Genomic DNA, 20,687 nt, shown 5'->3' with positions numbered 1-20,687 from the left:
ATTCGTCTGCAAGACACTTCGTCTTGCTGGAGCAGTCGGAGGCTTTTGTTTGCGTTTTGCTTTTGCATAGGCAACATCTGTTGGTTGATGTAGAACATGAATGCAGCACATTCCGGCAATAATATTTTGAATTTTGGTTTCTGATTCAGAGCAGCGTGTATACGGGGAGGGTGGGTTATCGTTCTTTGTTTTTTGTTGTCTTTGGGCTTTGCAAAGCAGAAAGCATTTGGAATTCGCTTTAGTTAAAGCCAAAACATCTCCGGAAAAAATCCTCAGGGGCACAAGTCACTCTTCTGTCCTGGTAAGCATGCATCTTAATCATTTAAAACAGGGGGTGAGATATATGGAGTTCTCAGTTTTTGCTTTTTAATCCATTCCCATAAAGATTTGACCCCAGCGGGTTACTCTCCAATGGCTTTGGAACAGGTTATCAACCCTTGAAATAATTACTAGAAACGAGAGCCTGAGGCTGGGCCACAATATCCCACCATGGTTATCAGAACCACGGCCCCAGAAAGACCAATGCCTTGGACCTGGCACTGTAGCCTAGTGGCTAAAGTCCTTGCCATGCAAGCGCCAGGATCCCATATGGGCGCCAATTCTAATCCCAACAGCCCCACTTCCCATCCAGTTCTCTCCTTGTGGCCTGGCAAGGTAGTTGAAGATGGCCCAAAGCCTTAGGACGCTGCACCCGCATAGAAGACCTGGAAGAAGCTCCAGGCTCCTGGCTTTGGATAAGCTCAGCTTCAGCCATTGTGGCTGCTTGGGGAGTGAACCATTGGACGGAAGATCTTCCTCTCTATTTTTCCTCTCTGTATATCTGACTTTCTAATAAAAATAAAATAAATCTTTAAAAAAAGACCAATGCTTTCCAATATTAGGCAGATAGTTTTGTTTCACGGTGACTATTTCTCCTGACTTTTCTCCAAATCTTTTTTTTTTTGCTTCCTTTTCTCCCCTGTATTTTTTTTTTTAGATTTATTTGTTTTTATTGAAAAGTCAGATATATGTAGAGAGGAGGAGAGACAGAGAGGAAGATCTTGTTTTTGATGGTTCACTCCCCTAGTGGCCTCAAAAGCCAGAGCTGAGCTGATCTGAAGCCAGGAACCAGGAGCTTCTTCCAGATCACCCATGTGGATGCAGGGTCCCAAGGCTTTGGGCCTTCCTCCACTGCTTTCTCCGGCCACAAGCAGGGAGTTGGATGGGAAGCAGGGCCACCAGAATTAGAGCCGGCGCCCGTGTGATCCCGGCGCGTTCAAAACGAGGACTCTGGCCACCAGACTACCGCGCTGGGCCCTCTCCCGCTGTATTCTTACTAGACAGACTCAGAAATCCCAGTGTAGGATCTCAGGAAATGAATTTCTCTAGATGAGCCACAATATTAAACATAAATGCACATGCTTTAGCCACTATCCTTAAGGTTTGTAGGCGAACACTGCTGGCTTGGTGAGTTCTTCGCCCTGCATTGTTTTATTCCACCCCATTTTTGAAGTCTCAGAAACTCCTGAAGAATCATTTCTCTCCACTTGGTTTTCTCAGGCAGCACTCATTTGGGACAGCTGCAGAGAGTTCTTTTAGATTCTCTTGTACAGCGTCCACAGATTCTGCCTCTGTGGGCTCTGATCTTGTCTCCATATGGGACACAGTGTTCCCGGGTTTTCTGCCAGTGCTTTTGGGGCAGGGGTCTGCAGACGGTGACCTGTGGACCTCGTGAGGCCTAGTGTCTGTGGTGTGTGAAAGAGGCGTTCTGCAAACTCAGCAGTGGCCATCCATACAACATACTGTCTGTGGCTGCCTCCATGCTCCAGGGTGGGGCGCTCAGAACTGACCGGGTGGACCATGAAGGCAAGATCATATGCTGTCTGGCCATTTGTCCCAAAATGCTGTAGAACTGACCTTGCACAATGCAAGGGTTACAATCAGAGTTTAGCTGAGGAGGTTTATTTTGAACTGAATCTTTTTTTTTTTTCTCCTGGAGTGCCTTGTGCGTTTTGCCCTTCGTGATGAATGAGTAGACTTTTAAATTTGGAAAACTGAAATGTATTGTCCTTCAGGGCACCGACTCTAGAATCTGTCTGCCCGAGTGTAAATCTTGGCTGTGTGACAGTGGGTAGGTTACTTCCTTCTCTATTCCTCATCTATAACAAGGAGCTTTTGGAAGTCTCCCCTTCCCAGATTCTTGCAAGACTACAACGAGATCATGCGCAGAAGGCTCTTTGGGCCTGGTGGGATGCTGCTGCCTCAGGAGGCGTCATTTTAAATGCTCTGCAGACAGACTCGCATGCTTGGCTTCCAGAAACTCCAAGGCAGGAAAGTGGCAGTGGCCCCCATGCCACTGAGCTGATTAAACTCTTTGAACTGAATACTTGAATTCTTCCCCCATTCCCTATTTGCTTTTCCACTTGTCTGAAGAGCTGAGCAGCCTTGTTCTCCCGTCCTGTCTGGCCTGCAGCCATGTTTGCTTTCTGGTTCAAGAGGTATGAGGAGCTGTCGGGGAACTCGTGTCAAGGTCATGTGTGGGGCAGCAGCTTAAGGAGTGATTGTTTTACTCAGATGAGCCAAATACAAGAAGCAGTGACATTTTAAGATTGTCCTGCAATAACACCAATGTCTATTCATACATCCTGTCCAACTGACCCAGAGAAATGTCACCCTCAGATCTGTCTCAGAACATACCAGACTGAGGGAGGCTCAGGTCCCTCCTTCAGAGTTCACACGTCAGTAACAGCATTTCTCCATTTTATATTCTGCCATTTCGCTCAGCCAAGAACACCTGGATCCCTGGTTGCACTTGACTTGACGAGACAGGCCATAATGGTCACCACATCCTGGAAGATGTATGCTATGGTGCCAGTTGTCCCCGACACATTTTCTTGTGGGCTGCTACTTTTGGTCTTTTTAGCATTTGGCAGCTGGAGGAACAAATCCCTCTAGCAGAAGCCGAAAAGAGACGTTTGAAAGGCCCTGCCCAAGCTCTCAGCATTGTCAAGAAGTGCTTGCCAAACAGGCAAGTCCAATGTGACAGGTTCCAGAGGGTCCAGAGAGTGAGGCTGACAGTCCCGCACGCCTGCCATACTGCTTCCAATGACAGCATTTTGTCTTTAATGCATATTTAGCCGGCAAAAGAATGCACCGTGAAAATGTGTGAATGCACATTTCCCCAAGAGACTAGAGAAGCTGAGAAAAAGGGTGTGAAGAACATAATGGATGTTTAAGAAACTTCCATGAAAAGAGAGAGAGAAACTCCTGGGAGGATGTTAGTGCCAAAGCATTACTTACAATATGGGGCCTTGTCCTGCTCCAGCTCTGCTTTAGAACCCTGCACAGTGGCAACCTGGCTCATTGGACTTCAGAGCTTGCCAGAAGTGACTGCTACCTCTGTACCAGCTTGGCAGGTGTGTGTGGGTGGGATGGCTTAAGCTGCTCATTTATTGCTCCAAGACTCAGCTTCTACTCCAGGAAAATGGGTTCGTTATGCTTCACAATGCAGGAATATTGTGAGGCGTGCAGACGTTTTCATCATGGCATCTAGCATGTTGACTTACTACCCAACAGGAACCAAAGAAATCCCATTTCCTTTCCCCTCTGTTCTGGGTTATGTCTTCACAGCAGCTGTGGTCATTTACATATGTGGCTGCTATTCAGCTTGTAATCAACTATAGATATGTAGTTTTAAGTAATCAACCATATTTTAACAGTTGAGCATAGAGGTCATTTTCTCCAATGTATCCCTTTCCTTTCTCCGATTAAGAAACAGAACCTACTGATAATTGACCTCTCAGTGCAGCACTGCTACCAAGCAGTGAGAAAACGTGGGTGTTGAATCCTTGGGGAGATCCCGCTTGCCATTGTCCACACGGATGAGGGAGTAGAGGCTGTAAGTAGCCTGGGCCCTGACGGTAGCCTGGGCCCTGACGGTGGCAGTCAGAGGAGTGAAAAATCTGACAGTTGTGGTTGGCATCATGACACAGTGGGTAAAGCTACTGTCTTGGACACCAGTGTCCCTGACACGAGTGCCAGTTAAAGTCCTAGCTGCCCTGCTGCTGATCCAGCTCCCTAGTGATACACCTGGGAAAACAGCAGAAGATGGGCCAAGTACTTGGACCCTTGCCACCCAGGTGGGAGACCTGGCTGGGGTTCCTAACTCCAGGCTTTTCCCTGGCCCATTTGGGGAGTAAACAGCAAATGGAAGCTCTCTTTTTGTCTACCTTTCAAATTAAAAGTATGAACATTCAACACTCTGGAAGTACCATTGTGTGTCATTATGTGTTTATTAAATGCACACAGCAGCAGAATTGGGCTAAGCTGAAGCTGGGAACTTAATCCAGGTCTTGCATGGGGGTATCAAGAACACAGCTACTTGAGTCATCTCTGGCAACATTCCAAGGGCTGCACTAGCAGGAAGCTGGTATCAGAAGTGGAGCCAGGACTTCAGTACAGATACATGCTACTGGATATCGGTGTCCCAACCAGGATCTTAAGCTGTGAAAATGCACACCCTTAGCAGTGCTGTTGAAGCGTTAGAGTAACTGCTCTTCCACATAACCCAAGTGCCTGAGCTGTTATCATGTGATGGCCCAGTGCACAGCAGTGAGTCACTGTGAACTGGTGGCTGGACCGGATGTCCAGAGATGCAACCTGTGGCCGGTAGCAAGACTTGCCTCTGTGGGCCTCATTGTCATCAGCATGCTGAGCAAGTGGCTATGCGATCTAAGCCCTGTAAATATCCATATTGTGCTGCTCTGGGGACAGCAGGGACAGGTAGTGGAGCTGGGGTGCATGGAGGACTCAGGACTGCAGAATGACCATGAGCGTGGCTTTTAGGCTCACTAATGGGTTTGTGTGTGAACTACTGCAAGAGGGCGGGCAGAGTGGGAGTGAGTGCCACATGCCTTCTGCTTCCGCAGGATGTGTGCCCTGCAATGAGCTTGACCTTGGGTCTCTAGACTTAACGTTTTGGCTCTTCATGATCCTCCCCCTCTAGGGGCTCTTGGTCCACTGTGGTTTCCTGCTTAGTCTTGTTTATCCCAGCCCAAAGTGGGTGATAGTGCCTGCTTCATGGAGTTACTGTCAAAGATTTAACTGAGGAAAACAAGAGATCTGTATCACCTACTTGACCTTGGTAGCAACGGCCGCTGCTGATCAACATCACACCGCAGTGTTGTGGATAGAATCTTCACTGAACATTTTCATTACATGCCTTGTAAAGATACATCCAGTCCCTTGTCTCCCCTCACCCCCCCGCCCCCAGCATGCACACAGCAGACTTTTCAAGGTGAGGGTGATTTTCTCCGTCTGCTCTCGTTTCTCCATCCATTATGTTAGAACACCTGTGTCCCCTGGTGAGTTTGGAGCTCAAGTGGACCTCCATACCTTGCATTACAGGGACTCTGCGGGGACAGAGCCCCATCTTTGCAGTACCCAGGGAGCACCAGCCTCCGAAAGTCAACGTCCACAGCCCATTTCCCATTCTGCTAGCATTGCTGATTCGACTCCTTTTGTGCCCCACAGAGCATAGGATGAGAGCCTGGGTGACAACTGGCAGAAACAGGCATTTATGCTACACCTAGTGGAGCTCTCTCGGCAGGACGGCCGATTAGACAGCAGCGTGGTCTTCAGAGAAATCTCTCTTCCTGGCATGTTCCCAGGATTGATTCTTTGTTGTTCCCCCATCAACAGCATGTGAGCTGGTGCTCGGGCAGGGCCTGGTTCTGCTGGGTTTTATAATGCGTTATCTCCTTCCCTTTTCCTGGGGTGCACAGTTCATCTTTATGATGAGGCCTGCCCTTCAAAATCATTCTTCAAAAGAGTGAACTGAACTAAAGAACATTTTACTTAATTGTGCTATCCTGCTGACTTGGCCAAAAAAAAAATAAAGCCAATAATAAAATTTGGACATTGTGATTGATTTTTTACTGGATGCATTATAAATGTGTCGAACAGGTTTTATGTTTCTTACTTAAGAATCTGTAATCCATGGAATCTAATACCTTACCTATGTTAATGGGAAATCCGATCAAATTGAATGGTAACCATTATATAGCATTTAGCAAAAATTAATCATTATTAGCCTTTGCTCCCAAGGAACTATCGCTAGGAATGCATTTTGCACCTTGTTAGAATTTCTTTGCGTTGTAATGAGGGAGGCTGCTTTGGGCCAACATGCGTCCACATCCATGGGTCCAGCATAATGTGATTTTAAGTGGTCGCATCATTAACCTTTGAGAAATGGAGGAAGTCATGGAGAAATTAACAGAGGGAAAAAAAACTGTGCCATAGCACCTGCTGTTAGTGAAATCAAGTCTCTTGCCAATCAATTATGGGAAATTTTGTTTGAGTTTTGGTTGCGGGATGGAAAAGGGTGATATCTATGACTTCTTCATTTCTGTGCTGATGTATTTTTTTTCAACCCTTCTTAAAGACTGCTGTCGACTTTCCCTCAAAGGATAGCTTCACATGCTCAATGTCTGCCCACTCCCCCTTGCAGGTGGCGCGTATGAGGTCAAGCAGCATCAATTCTTCCGTTTTTTGGACTGGAACAGTCTGCTGAGACAGAAGGCAGAATTTATTCCCCAACTGGAATCCGAGGACGACACCAGCTATTTCGATAGTACGTGCATTATCCAACATAGAATAGCTAGTTGACCTTTGGTTTGCAAAAAAAACATTCTCTTGACTTTGAACCTTCCAGTCCATAACCCTAATGTTGACGTGACCCAAAAATGCCTAATTAACATGTCTAAATCAAAAGCTGAAATTTGGAGTGACTGGAACTGTTCCCAAACATTTCTCTGCAGCTCGGTCAGAAAAGTATCATCATATGGAAACCGAGGAAGAAGATGACACCAACGATGAAGACTTCACCGTGGAGATAAGGCAGTTCTCCTCGTGTTCACATAGGTTTTCCAAAGTAAGTGAAATGTGGTCTGGGAGGAGCTGCCTCTGGCAGGCCAGCCGGCCCCCATGAAACATCAGGGCAGGATTGTAAACCTCGTGTGCTTTGGGCAGTCTGTGTGCTTACAAGTCCTTTTTGTCTAGGAAGAGGGACCCCTTTCCCTTGTGATGCAGGGTCCCTTCCAGGCTGTGGGCACAGTTAATGCTCTCAGAGGCACGATGTGCAGGAGTCAGCTCCCTGGAGTCTAGGGTAGAGCCATTGCTAGGATATGGCTTGGCCTTGTGCACACACACCCTCGGCCTAGCTCAGAACCGGCCTGTGGAGGCCTCGCCCATTTCTCCTTTTGGAAATGTGCTCTTTGTTGTGCGCTGAGCAACTCCTGCGGATACACGGAGCAAGGGCAGTGCTCGACATGAGCCAGGATGCTTGGGGACAGCTGACTGAGGGATGGGAAGGGCTTGGAATCAGTGAGGGAAACCAGAAGCTACACACGCCAAGCAGAAGGAAGCCATGCTAGACTTCTGGATGTGGTAGAAGATAACAAGATGAATGCTTGGTGAATTTGCTTTCTTTTTGGCAGCAGTAATAGTAATAATAAAAAGGAAGAAAACTGATAGTTTGAGGGACCCTGGGAAAAGTAGAATTAAACTCTGAGGGAATTCTGGTTCCCTTTTTTTTGTGTGTGTGTGTGTGTGAACTACATATTTTCTGTTGCCATGGCATGTTGGGTGAGTATTGTTTAGCTTTTCTAAGCACATCATAGATTTTGAAGTTCTCTGTCACTTTGCCTAAGTGATGACCTGGCATGTATGTGCGGATCGCCCAGCACCGCCTTCCCTGTGTCTGTAGAGATTTCACTGGAGAAGGTGGCAGCCGAAGCTCTGCTGATTCTAATGCAGCCTTAGACCAGGGCCTGCTCTCCAGCCCGTCGAAGTCACCCGCTAAACATTACCCTGTCCTTCACTTGTATACGTGCTGGCGAGGCGAGCGCATCCTTTGCCAGTATTTTATTTTTCTTTCTCCCTTGTTCTTACCCGCCTGCCTCCTAATCCCATTCCTAAGCGGCTGAGTAAGGCAGTATTGGGGTGTGCTTCCCGAACTGGACATTTCACTCATGAATTACTTACCATGTCTCCTGGGCAACAATAGAGATTCTGAAGTGAGCCGAGCCCCTGGGTTTGCCTTAACTCTAACCCCCTTCACATAGGAGGCGGACTGTGAATGTGATTTGTAAACCAAGCAAATGCTGCTGTCCCTCGCGACCAAACGTATCCTGCCTCCCTGCCTGCTCTCTGCCCACCCCTCACCCTGCTCAAGTCTAAGATCAGATCATTTATTCTCTTGGCTACCAATTCCAATTCATTTTTCCTTCTTCCTCCCTGTGACTGGTGGCCAATTAAGGCTTTTTCTCTGTTATTTTGTTTTCTGATTGACTTCACGGCTAAGGAGTAATCTAAGATGTGCCTGGAGAACCTAATGCATCTATGGATTTTATTTGCAGGTACAGCGTCTCTAATGAGATGTGGTGGGGGTCGAGGGTGGGAGTGAATTCATGGCCCCTCACTCATGCCTCTTAAGATTCGAGTAGACAGCCCAAGAGAGTACTTTCTGGGTATGTGATCCCAGTTCAAGCTTGAGTCATACTCAGATTTGTGTTGCAAAGACGTGAAGGGGGAGGGTTGGTTCTGACAAGCTCTTCCTAGAAAATTTCAATGATCACTGATTATTTGCCTTCCAGGTGTTCAGCAGTATAGATCGCACGACTCAGAACCCAGGAGAAGAGAAGGAAGACCCTGGGGACAAAGCCAAAAGCATAACTCTGCCGTCCACAGAAACGTTAAGCTGGAGTTCGGAATATTCTGAGATGTATGTGAAATGCCTTGTGGTCCTAGAGCAGTTACTAAACCGCTAACTAGCATAACAGTGGTTCTGTAGGGGGCTTCAGAACGACCTTGAGGGTTTTGTAAAAGCTGCGGATAGCTAAGCCCAGCCCCAGGATTTCTGACCCAGTAGACACGGGGCGTGGCCTGCAGAATGTGCACTAATGAGCATTCCCAGCTGCTGGCCTGGGTCCTACACAATAGGAACCCCTACACCAGCCATGTCTTGGTGAGGTATGTCCAAGAGCCAGTGTTACCCAGTTGGTTCCACAGTTGCCCTTGAACACAGTCTGCCCGCGTGCAACCTTATGACTTTGTTTTTGGTTTTCGTGAAGGCAACAGTTATCCACCTCTAACTCTTCGGATACTGAAAGCAACAAGAGGAAACTTAGTTCTGGCCTACTTCCCAAATTGGCTATTTCAACAGAGGGGGAACAAGACACAGCTGCCCCCTGCCCTAGTGATGCCCACGCAGAGCCAGAGAAGCCAGCCCTTCCACCTGAGGAGTGTGCCCAGGAGGAACCTGAGGTTACCACCCCAGCCAGCACCATCAGCAGCTCCACACTGTCAGGTAAGCCTGGCACAGGGTGCCTGGCATCCACTCTTCAGCCCACCCTCAAGTGATCCCTACGCTGCTGGTCCAGGGCTGGCCTCGCCAGACTGTAAGCTGGGGTATGTTGTGTTGCTGGTCTCACTCCTTGAGGCTTGTGGACAATGTCATGTCTCAGACCCCTTGGCAGTGGAGCCTGCCAAGGGAGCGCACTGTCAGTTGTTGGTACAAAGATGTAGTTCTGAGTAAGAGACAAGATTGCATCCTAACAAGTGACGTGAATCACCCAGAAGGTGCAATGGAAAGCCAGTTTTGCCTCTAGGGATGCTTTACGCTTCCTCAAAGGAGGGGGCTCGTAGTAATGGTGGTGTTGCCATCAGTCCCACTGAATACAAGATGCTCATGCTATGAGAGTCAGAGATGCCTTTGGGTACATCTAGCCCTGGGTGGGAAAGGGACTCCAGAATACCAACATAATCGGAATTTGTATTTTAAGTGCATGTGGAATAACTGTGTACAAGACAATTCACCTTCCCTGTTAGACGGTACCTGGGGTCAGAAGCTTCTGTGGTAACTTTGCCTGCTTGGGAGGAAGTCTCAGGGCTGGGGATCTTCGCTCCGAATGCACCTGTGTGTGCAGTAACCTTCCTTGTAGCAGCAGCATGAACATGGCAAGACATTTCAAGTGCGGGGCCTATCCAGTTTATAGACCCATACTCACGGAGTCTTCATTAGAGAGTCAAACGTGCAATCTTGTTCTCTCACAACAAGATTTCCTACGTGCATTTAAAGTATTGTTTATATAAAAATCTTGATGCCCACAATATCCTTTTACAGAGGCATGTACATTTATCCCTAAAAAAAAAATTCAACACGGTATGTGGAAGAGTCGCTGTGTTTCCGTTAGAACCATGACCATTCCAAGATTTTTCATCAATAGTTTAAACTGAATCTTCGTAGTATTTGTTTTTTTTAAAAAAAGATGTTAAGCCAAATTTTGTGGACCTGGTATACATCAGCCTCACTAAAGTGGATCTGTCGTGCTACACACATGCTTGGTGATTATATTTTAGGAAGAAATAATACTATCCCTGCTATCCCCCTCTGCACCCCAGTTCTGTTTCCTTGCTGTTCCATGCGTCCCAACAATGTGGTCAAGAGAACACCCATGCAGAAATAGTGTAGCAACCACCAATCTCTTAGTCTAAGATTTCCCCTCATTCTTAGCTCATCCTGTAGTTAAGCCAAGGCTGGCTAGCTCTGTGTTTTACATGCTAGGTTTTAACTTCTATCTGGGTCTGAGTTAGCTTACTCTAAATACAATCTAAGCACCTCCATTTAAAATGTGCTCTTCCAATGCAAAATTGTTTACTCGGTCTCATCTCCTCAGCCTGCTCACTATCAGAAAGGTAGGAGGGGAGAGGAGGAGCAGGGTGTCTGAGCATTTGATTGATTATTTTCATAATTAAAAAAAAACTCTGGTTAGGTCCTGCCATGCATTTTGATTAATAGATTCAAACCACCTTTCTCTCTCTCTCTGTCTCCCTAATAAACATACTAAAAATAATCAAAGGCCTTAAAGGCTCTGCAGAAGAGAGAGATGAGCTGATCTGCCTAGAGCCAACAGTAATTAGGGAATCTGAAAACCGTGACTGTAGTAAAATTAAATTTGTTGATTTTTATATTGCTCTGCCATCAAAAAGAAAGAACTCTTGACATTTACAGAACATTAAGGTGACATTATCCACCACTGACAGAAAAGCAGCACACGCTTAGACGTGGTGCTGTGAGTTGAGATGGCAGGAGCAATGAGAAATGGTGCTAGAAGCAGAAGGTGTCCGTCCACACCGTGCCATTCAGGGAAGTACAGCTTTTTCACAGCAGCATTGTTTGTGACTCTATGACCGGTAAATGCTTGGATGCCTCCAATGGTGACTGTGAATACATTCGGACTTTGATTTTGTACTTCTTAGTGGCCGCACCAAAACCAAATTAGAAGTGAGAAGTGTGTACCTTACCCAAAAGGAAGCCCCGCTTTTGTGAGATGAGATTCTGAACAGTGAGGCAGATTCCATCAAGTCCATCAGCATTTGTTTCCTCCAAGGGAATGGAACGGAGCCACTGTTAAGGGAGAAGGAGGTTAGCCTGTGGGGGAAGAATGCTGATATTTGCCTTAAGATCATCTTCCATCATTGGGCAGATGGAAGATACATGAAAGCTCATGTTTTGTTTGTTTTCCTCCCTGGATGGCCAGGGAGCATGCTGGGCCCACAACGGCTCTCCCAAGCCTCTGGCTTCCTTCAGCTTAGACCACACACAGGCAGTCAGTGCGTCCTCCGTGAACTGGAGCCAGGGTCACTAGTACCCTTGCGTATACACAGGAGTGTAACGGAGACTTGAGCATGCTAAATGCAGCCTCGGTCCTGGGCAGAGGATTTCACCTGCTCAGCAATTCATCATGCGCTGGCTGTTGTTTGAAAAGACCATTCATAATGATATTAAATCCTCTTCATGCATTGCATATCTTCTATGAGAGACTTCACTCTTCAGCACAGGAGTGTGAAAAGATAACATTTACAAGTAAAAATAAGCATTGCCTCTTCTGGATGGACTAAAATATTGTCAGTGAAAACAGGCAAGTGATAACCTGGGGAAGAACGTGTAGGAGGAATCAAGAGACAGTTGCTCAGTGTCTCTCTTGGCAACCTATGTGTGACTCCTAAGACCTTTTGCCCTCTGTCCCTCTGCTATCACTCAGCTGACGTCGGTAACTCCCATCTCTATCCCCTCCATCCTGTTTATACTCACAGTCCATTGCTGTGGAAAGCCCCCCCCCCTTTTAGCGCATGAATGAAACCAAAAATAATGAAAGCATGGCTAAGAAGGGACGAAGATTAACTTCCGGAAGCAATATGCCACATTGTCTGGAAGATGGCAGTGTGCTGGTGCTCTGCTCTGGCTTGTCTTTTGCAATGAGGAAGCAGCTTGGCATAACACACACAGCAGAAGTCAGAGGTGCCACTTGACATTTTCCTGAAATTACATACCTGAGCCTAGTGCAGTGTGTGCCTTAGGAAGACAGAAGGGGATGGCACAGACGTAGCTTGACTAGAATGGATAAATGATGACCACGGATCAAAACTCTCATTAACAGCATTGATAATGAAGGTCATTGGTCTCACAGGGGTCATAGGTCGTGATATATATGAGGTAATGGTGGGAGTATTACCTGCCCTTGTCTGGTGTAGGGCAGGAAGAGAATGACCTAGCAGGGTTTAACAGAAGCAGTTTGTTCCTCTGGTCCCATGGAGTCATTGGTGGAGGACTGAGCAGGCGCGTGTACAAGCAGACCAGAGACTTGAACACCTCTGCTGTGGTTTTTTCCCCTGCTGTTGTCTGACACTGTGTGCCCTTCCTTCCTTCTCTCTCTTTCCCTGTCCTGGATTTTCCTGAATGCCCTTATCCTCTCTGTTTTGTGCAGTTGGCAGTTTTTCAGAGCACTTGGATCAGATCAATGGACGCAGCGAGGGTGTGGGCAGTCCAGATAATTCCTCAAAGCCGTGCAGTGAGCCCGCCTCCCACATGGCCCGGCAGCGATTAGAAAACACAGAGAAAAAGAAAGTCTCGGGCAAAGTCACCAAGTCCCTGTCTGCCAGTGCCCTGTCCCTCATGATCCCAGGAGGTAGCGAGATGTGTGCATGCCCGAAACCGCGTCATTTCTGCATGCGTTCCCCAGCCCCAAGTTGGCATGCTGGTGGGGCTGTGCCAGAACCCCTCTCAAGACACGGAGCTTGTGCCTGCTGAGCCCCTGCAGGTGCTCCTGGGGGCTCCCACAGAGCATGTGTGGCCTGCTTTCATCCCACTCCACATCGAGATGGTGAAGGTGGCCTTGCCAAGATGGCTTACCCCGTGTGTGTTGTTTCTTTCCTAAGTCTAAGCTAAATGATACATTTCTTCCTTTGGATCATTTTTCTTCTCTACACCGTATCATTTATATCCTGTGAAGAGCTGGGTTTAGTGTTGCTCATCTAACTAATGAGACTAGAGACACAGAGATGTGAGCTTTTCCTTTCCAGCGATCCAAGGTCACAGGTAGTCCTGAGAAGAGGACGGTTTCCTGACACTGTAGGTTGAGCTATGCTTCCTCCTACTGGTAGTCAAGTCATTTCCTGCCCTGTTTTGGAAAACTGGGCTTAATGATGCTTTTATTGAATTGCAATATTTTTTTCCACAGCTTGCTTTTTGCCTCTGCTGATCACTAATCAGTAGTTAACTCCACTGGCAGAGATGAAATACACACACTGATGTTTATGACATCATTTAAGTGACACTAAGAGTGGGGGAATGGGAACTGGATCGTATCACAGATGGCTTCTCTTTAGGAGAGTACATACAATGTAGACAGAGGGTTGCATTTTTGTATTCCATATTTGTGCAACAGGAAATCAGATCTAAACACACACTCATTTGGGGCAGTATGCATGCCGGTAGATTGTCTTGGTGCTGTAAGACCACTCCCTCTGGCCATCGTCTGATGGGCTCTTCATAACCTGAGGGGGTTTGCCCCAGTGCAGTCACACTGAAGGGAAAGGTAGGTTTGATATTGTTCAGGGCACTTTGGAAAGCTGGAGAGAGAAGACTCATCCTTTAGAAATGAGAAATTATCCAGTTTGGGGAGAGAAGGGAGAGTGATATGAAATGAAGGGTTGGGTCAGTTGGAGCTATGCACAGCACTCTCGCCTCATCCTGTCACCTCTCCTGAAGACTCCTACTCCCCTGGACACCTCTCTCAGTGTGGAGACAGAAGGTCACCATAGGAGGCGACATAAAGTCAGAGAAGGAGCAGGAGGAACGATACATCTAGCTTCGTTCTTGTTCAGATAGTCAACGAGTTGGAGCAATGGCAGTGGGGGTCCTTTCAGCTTACTGTGCCCACAGTGGAAGTCACCACACCCTGATGACTTCAACAGCACTGAAGCACATCGTAGCCTGACTCTGAGCCCACGGTTAAAGCATAGATACAAGAGTGATAGCAACTCGAGTTGAAAATGTATGTGTCTTAGTCCATTTATTGTCCACTGTTCTGGGGCCCAGGAAGTCCTGGAGTGGAGTGCCAGTAGCTCCAGCTCCTGATGAGGGCTCAGCCCTTAAGATGAGCACTTCTGTGCTGTCATTGAAGGACAAGCAAGCCTGTTCCCTCTGAAGATGCTAGAACCACTCATGCAAAGGCCCCTTGTCCCTGACGTCTTTACCCTGCAGAAGGCCCACTTCACAGTTAGCATCAGCTTGGGGTTCAGCATAGGAATTTGAAAGGAACTCACACGTCTAGACCTTAGCTGTTTGCTTATAAAACAGACAGAATTGATGTTTTAGAACATGAATTGAACTTCCCTTGAGCTTTTGTACTTCATCTGAATTATCTTCAGAAACCTTATTAGGATTATTAGAATTTCCAGCAATATATCAAGAGAAGCCATTGTAGCTATGGTAAGGAGTCAGTCTTTTATAGAGAATTTGCCACTTCAGTGTTTTCCTGATTATTTTTTAGAAGTAATAATTTAATAACTTCATAAGATAGCAGCTGGTAAACTGATAGATTGATTTCCTGGCATGTGTCTTAAAAAAAAAACAAAAACATGTTTAAGCTGTTTAGTGCAAGATTTTCAGTCCCACTATCTTTGACCAAAGTACATTATGGTCTGTGCTGAAGGACATACTTGAAATGTGAAGACCTTTAAAGAGTTCGTGGAGAAAGAAATTAAAAGTTTATTTTGGTGCAAAGTTTTTTGAAATCCCTGCACTTTTATCATGACATGCATTTTCACGACCTTTTGAAGACCTCCTGATACGCATCCATTTCAAAAATTTTTGCACCATAAGACACTCACCTTTTAATTCCATTTTCCACAACCTTTTTGAAGTATCTTTTCATATGCATCTATGGCTTCTTTCTTTTACTAATACAGTAAATCAAAATAGCCAGGAAGTAGGTGTAGAGAGCTTAGAAAATGTTACTTCTAAGTATCCATTGACAAGCTAGTTAAAATAGAAACACTTTGGAAGTTTCCTTTTCTGTTTTGAAGTCCATACAAGCTACCTGCATAAACATGTATGTGATTGCTGCATCATGGTCCTGAGGATGAACGGCTTTGTTTGGGGCCTGAGCTTGTGACCCCGGGAGGCCCGTGGGGTGAGGGCACACTGCATGGTCATGGGATGGAACAGGCTCAGCGCTGACGGCTGCTTTCTCTGTTGCAGACATGTTTGCTGTTTCTCCACTGGGCAGTCCCATGTCTCCCCATTCCCTGTCCTCGGATCCCTCCTCTTCCCGGGATTCTTCTCCTAGCCGGGATTCCTCGGGAGCCTCTGCCAGTCCCCATCAGCCCATCGTGATCCACAGCTCGGGGAAGAACTATGGCTTCACCATGCGTGCCATCCGGGTGTATGTGGGAGACAGTGACGTCTATACCGTGCACCACATCATCTGGGTAAGTTCAGCTGGGCCATGGCAGAGTTCATCACAAAGGGATCTGTTAGGATGGCAGCAAGATCTGCGTCATTGTTCTGTCATCCTTGGTTTTTATGTTTTTGTAGTGGAGTTGAATTAGCAAAAGCTAGTAATTTCTTATAGTTCTTTCTAGACTTCATTTTTTTTTTAGCTTTGTTTTTGAGAGACAACTTTACAGAAAGAGGGGAAGAGGAGGGAGGGAGGGAGGGAGATCTTCCTTCTGCTGGTTTACTCCCCAAGCGGCCACAATGGCTGGAGCTGGGCTAGTCCCAAAGAGCCAATGACTTCTTCAAGGTCTGCCATGCTGGGTGTACGAGGACTCAGGCCCGTATTCACGGCTTTCCCAGGCCATAAGCAGGGAGCTGCATCAGAAGTAGAGCAGCCAGGACTGGAACTTGTGGCCATATGAGATGCTGGCACCTTCAGCAGGAGCTTAACTTACAATACCATGGTGCCAGCCTTAAGTTTTCATATTTGATTGACTATGTCTGCCAGCTTGGTATATAGGAGTAGACAAAAACGGTCCCATTTCTATCCTCCCTTTACTTTACTTCACCATTTTTACCAGCCTTTGCCATTTGAATTCACCTTCAGTTTTAGTTGATTTCAAAGAGACCGTGAAGTCCCTTTAGGTTCACTCCCCACATGCCAGGAACAGCTGGGAATTCAGACCAAACCTCTCAAATGAGTGACAGGGACCGATCCAACTGGAACACCAGGCTACCAGACACTGGCTCCCAGGAGCCTGGAGTCTCCCTCTGCAGCACTGATTTCAGCATCCTAACACCGGCCCTACACTTTTTTAGGACAGTGCCATAACAGGAAGATTAGCCATGCCTATTTGATTTCCTGTGAGCAACTTGGGATCATCTGTTAATCAAACTCAAATATTTAGCAGGAAAGAGTTGCCATCTACTTGCTGACAAATAAATACTTTCCTTCTGGGCTTTAGAATGTGGAAGAAGGAAGTCTGGCCTGCCAGGCTGGATTGAAGGCCGGGGACCTGATCACACACATCAACGGAGAGCCAGTCCATGGACTTGTCCACACTGAAGTTATAGAGCTTCTACTCAAGGTATTGTCTTATGTCGCAAGGAGGCAGGTAACCAAAGGAGCTGGAACCAAGAGATTCTCTATAGTACACCCAGATAACCAGTCCCATTACTGATATCATATAGACACAAAGATATTCTCATTTCTCTGATTTTCCATCATAAGTAAGATCCTTTTATCTACCCACTCATTCCCTAATTTTGCTTCTCATTCTAAATTGCAATGATGAGGGGTCTTCAAAAAGTTAATGGGAAATATATATTATGGAATGATATGCATGGAGCTCAGGAACCTTGGGGGACCAAAAGTATTTGTTTTAATTCCATTTCATAAGAACTTTCTGAAATCCCTTCAAAAGAAAGAATTCTTTTTCTTTATATGCCTGTTTGCAAATTACCTGTCTTAAAAATGATTTTCTGCAGGAACCATCAGGCAATTTTTATTCTAGTGTAATAAAGAAAAGATACTGTGAAACTCTGAGGTCCAGTCTGAAGGCTTAGTCTGCAAGCTGGAATTTCTCTGGAATACAAAACTATCAAAAATTTTATATACTTTATATAAAGTATATATATATATATACACACACACATAGTTATACAGTTATACATATCCCTCTGTGAAACTGGTGGTTCTATCAATTATTAAGTTCTTCCCACTCCCAAGACAATTAATTTAACTAGAGATCCTACTAGTAGATTGTGAGTGAATCCCACGGAATAAACTCAACAGAAGCATGGGTTTGTGTGGAGAAAGTATGTTGTACCCCATCCTCCCTGACACTGAGTTTGCTTTGCCATCTGATTCTAGCATATACAAGTCCATTTTCCAGTGTGGATCTGGATAAAATACAGTTGAATTTAAACTTTGTTTAGAAAAAGGTGAATTTATTTGTGATGAGAAATACTTTCCCAACTTGCATTACTTTTCAAGTCAGCAGATTTATGGACAATCTCTTCTTTTTTTTTTAAAGATTTATTCATTTTATTACAGCCAGATACACACAGAGGAGGAGAGACAGAGAGGAAGATCTTCCGTCCGATGATTCACTCCCCAAGTGAGCCACAACTGGCCCATGCTGTGCCGATCCGAAGCCGGGAACCAGGAACCTCTTCCGGGTCTCCCACGCGGGTGCAGGGTCCCAATGCATTGGGCCGTCCTCAACTGCTTTTCCAGGCCACAAGCAGGGAGCTGGATGGGAAGTGGAGCTGCCGGGATTAGAACCGGCGTCCATATGAGATCCCGGGGCTTTCAAGGCGAGGACTTTTAGGTGCTAGGCCACGCCGCCGGGCCCAGACAATCTCTTCTTAAACATTGTGTCCAGAGTGTTTAAGGGACTAGGTGCCAGAGATTTGGGCCTTAGAATCAATGACTTAATTAGCATACACACATACAAAAGGTTTTAAAGATTTCATAGAAAATATGCATTGTGAAACTGTGCGTGAATTTTACTTCTTTCGCACCGAATTTCATTCTGTTTCAAAGTTCCTCTGTATAACAGATCCATATTATCGTTTTCATCCGCTGGTTCTCTCCCCAGATGGCCACAGCGGCCAGGGCTAGTTCAGAATAAAGTCAGACTCTCTGTCCAGGTTTCCTTCATGAGTCTCAGAGGCCCCAAGTTCTGAGGCACATTTGCAGGGAGCTGGATCAGAAGTAGGGCAACCCAGACTAGAACCAACCCTCTGCTATGTTACACCAGCCCCGTATGCCATTTTAATATTCAGCCTCTAGCTAGAGTGCTAGCTGGAGCACTAGCAGGTAAGTTAGGTCCACTGAAGACTCTGGGTACCGGGGCATGATATGATCTTTGTCCTCAAAAAGTATAGGGGATGTATCTAAGAAAAAGAAACATAGTCGATGGAGGTTGTAGTGGGGGAGAAACACTACACTTGTGCGTGGAAATGTGTGTGAGTAGGGAGAGGCACCGCAGGGACGTGACGTCAGACTACACTTGGCAGGCATTTAGAGAAGTGGGGTGCAAGTAGTTGAAGGAGTCTGCCCTTCTCTGCCATCTTCCCAGCCCACACAAAGAGGTCCTGGAACTATTGCTAAATAGGACGGCTATCCAAGGGTACAGTATTGAAATGGTATGAAAAGAGAGAAAAGTGACTAATGTGGACTGATTCATATCAGTACTAAGATTTTGGTCCTGGGCTCAGGTCCCATAGGGAAGAGAGGCTTACTTTGTGGATGAGCCATTATTTGCCTGTTGTCCCACAGTGGCCACGAGAGGACAAATATCACACAACTCGTTTAGTAAAAACTGTAAGCTTTACATGTTTGCTAAGTGGTTACTGAGTAGAAACGAATGCCTTCAGTGTGGCACCCGTGTGGGGAAGTCCTGAGATTTTAGCTTCAGTGAACATCAGTTTTGCACAGTATTCCTCTCATGTCCGACAGAGATGAACCCCTCTCTCAGAGTTGGTGTTCAGGCGATGCGTGGAAGAACATAGTTGTTGACTTTGAGATCCCTTGACTGGGAAAGTGATGAGATCTTATTCTCCTGAAAGCCGGCGTGAAGGACAAGAGCAAAGACTCAAGTCTGACCAAGTGCTTTTCCCACTGGATTGGAGCCAGTGGGCAGGTGCCACGTGGCAGGTGATCAGGGACTCAGGGAAGTTGTGTGTTCTCCTTGTCTCCTGTGTCAACAGTGAAGCTTCGTCTTGCTCAGGACCACAGGGGTGGGGAGAAAGGAGGGTCTTACTGTTTCTCAAATCCTCTCTGAGTGTTCCCAGTTCACCTTGACCCTTCGTGTTAGGGATTAAGTCTGTTCTGAGGATGAACTCTTGGTTTTCATTCATCTGAAAAAAAAAAAAAAAGGTGGAAGGGATTTTGCCTTCTTCATTCTTTGTTACATGTCTAATAGCATCTCTGTGATATCCTGAGCTCAGAAAAATCAGGACAGGCGGTAAATGAAATGCAAGGAGATAAATAGGAGGTTTACCTGAAATGCAAGAATGCTTCAAAAATTTGTGGAAAAATAAAATTACAAGATACTCTCACCACAAACATTTTGAAGCTATTTTTTTGAAACTGTAGTGTTTTCATTATACTTTTGCTATGAACATCTTTTTTTTTTAAAAAGTAAACTTACTTAATTTGTTAATTGTAATTTAACTGATGTTTTTGCTTTTATAAAATTTGGATGTAGGCTTCCCCTAAAGGTCTGGCAGCATCTCTTAGAAGAATTGAATCATCTAATTTATTTGCTCTGGTTTGGTTCCAGGGCACATAACACAACCTCTAGCCTCCACTTTGCAAGGCAGCCCTGAAATGGCTCGTGCAAAAATAGAGGTGGGAGCCCCCGGGCCTTCTAGGCTACTCTGGTGGGCTCCATCTCAAATCCGAGCCTGTATCCAGTTGGTGAAGGAAGCACTCCAGAAGAGTAACTAGTGCCATAAAACAAAGAGCATACAAGGGATTTAATTATCTTCCCAGTGAAGTGTGTAATCATGCAGCTTTCTTCCAAATTTACCCAGTGATTCTGGAGCAGAGAGTGTGAAATGACAAGTCGCACTGTTGGGTGCTGGTGTGCTGTCCCTGCTTAACATTGGAGAGCTATTCCTTTAATATTCACAGAGGCTGTGTACCTCGTATTATTTTGTAGTTGCGAAACACTCCCCAGATTGTCACAACTCCCTCAGGTGGAGAAGGGCTGGATGTTTTGAAATAACATGCACTAGTCATCTTCTGGATTATTAGCATAAAGCCTGTTCCTTACGCCCAGAGCTTCACATTGGGCTTCATTTACCTTCATAACTTCAAGGTAAATGTACAATGGAGAAACTAATAACTTCATGC

General features: G+C 46.0%; 1 protein-coding gene across 8 annotated transcripts in view; it reads left to right on the top strand.

Annotated features, from left to right (window-relative positions):
• The window catches only part of MAST4 (microtubule associated serine/threonine kinase family member 4), a 606,692-nt gene that overhangs the window by 574,119 nt on the left and 11,886 nt on the right, over nucleotides 1–20,687 (top strand). For 5 of the 8 annotated variants that reach the window (XM_058679962.1, XM_058679961.1, XM_058679965.1 and 2 more), the window contains 7 exons: nucleotides 6,488–6,610; nucleotides 6,798–6,910; nucleotides 8,634–8,761; nucleotides 9,111–9,346; nucleotides 12,807–13,007; nucleotides 15,584–15,813; nucleotides 16,786–16,908. In XM_058679962.1, the coding sequence (XP_058535945.1) occupies nucleotides 6,488–6,610; nucleotides 6,798–6,910; nucleotides 8,634–8,761; nucleotides 9,111–9,346; nucleotides 12,807–13,007; nucleotides 15,584–15,813; nucleotides 16,786–16,908 (1,154 nt within the window). The remainder of the gene's footprint in view (nucleotides 1–6,487; nucleotides 6,611–6,797; nucleotides 6,911–8,633; nucleotides 8,762–9,110; nucleotides 9,347–12,806; nucleotides 13,008–15,583; nucleotides 15,814–16,785; nucleotides 16,909–20,687) is intronic. The other 3 variants (XM_058679964.1, XM_058679963.1, XM_058679968.1) reach the window with 1 other exon arrangement.

Source organism: Ochotona princeps, chromosome 23 (genome assembly GCF_030435755.1).
Source record: "Ochotona princeps isolate mOchPri1 chromosome 23, mOchPri1.hap1, whole genome shotgun sequence".
Classification (NCBI taxonomy): Eukaryota; Metazoa; Chordata; class Mammalia; order Lagomorpha; family Ochotonidae; genus Ochotona; species Ochotona princeps.
Note: the sequence above shows the minus strand (reverse complement) of the source record. Positions and strands in the feature narration are given on the sequence as shown.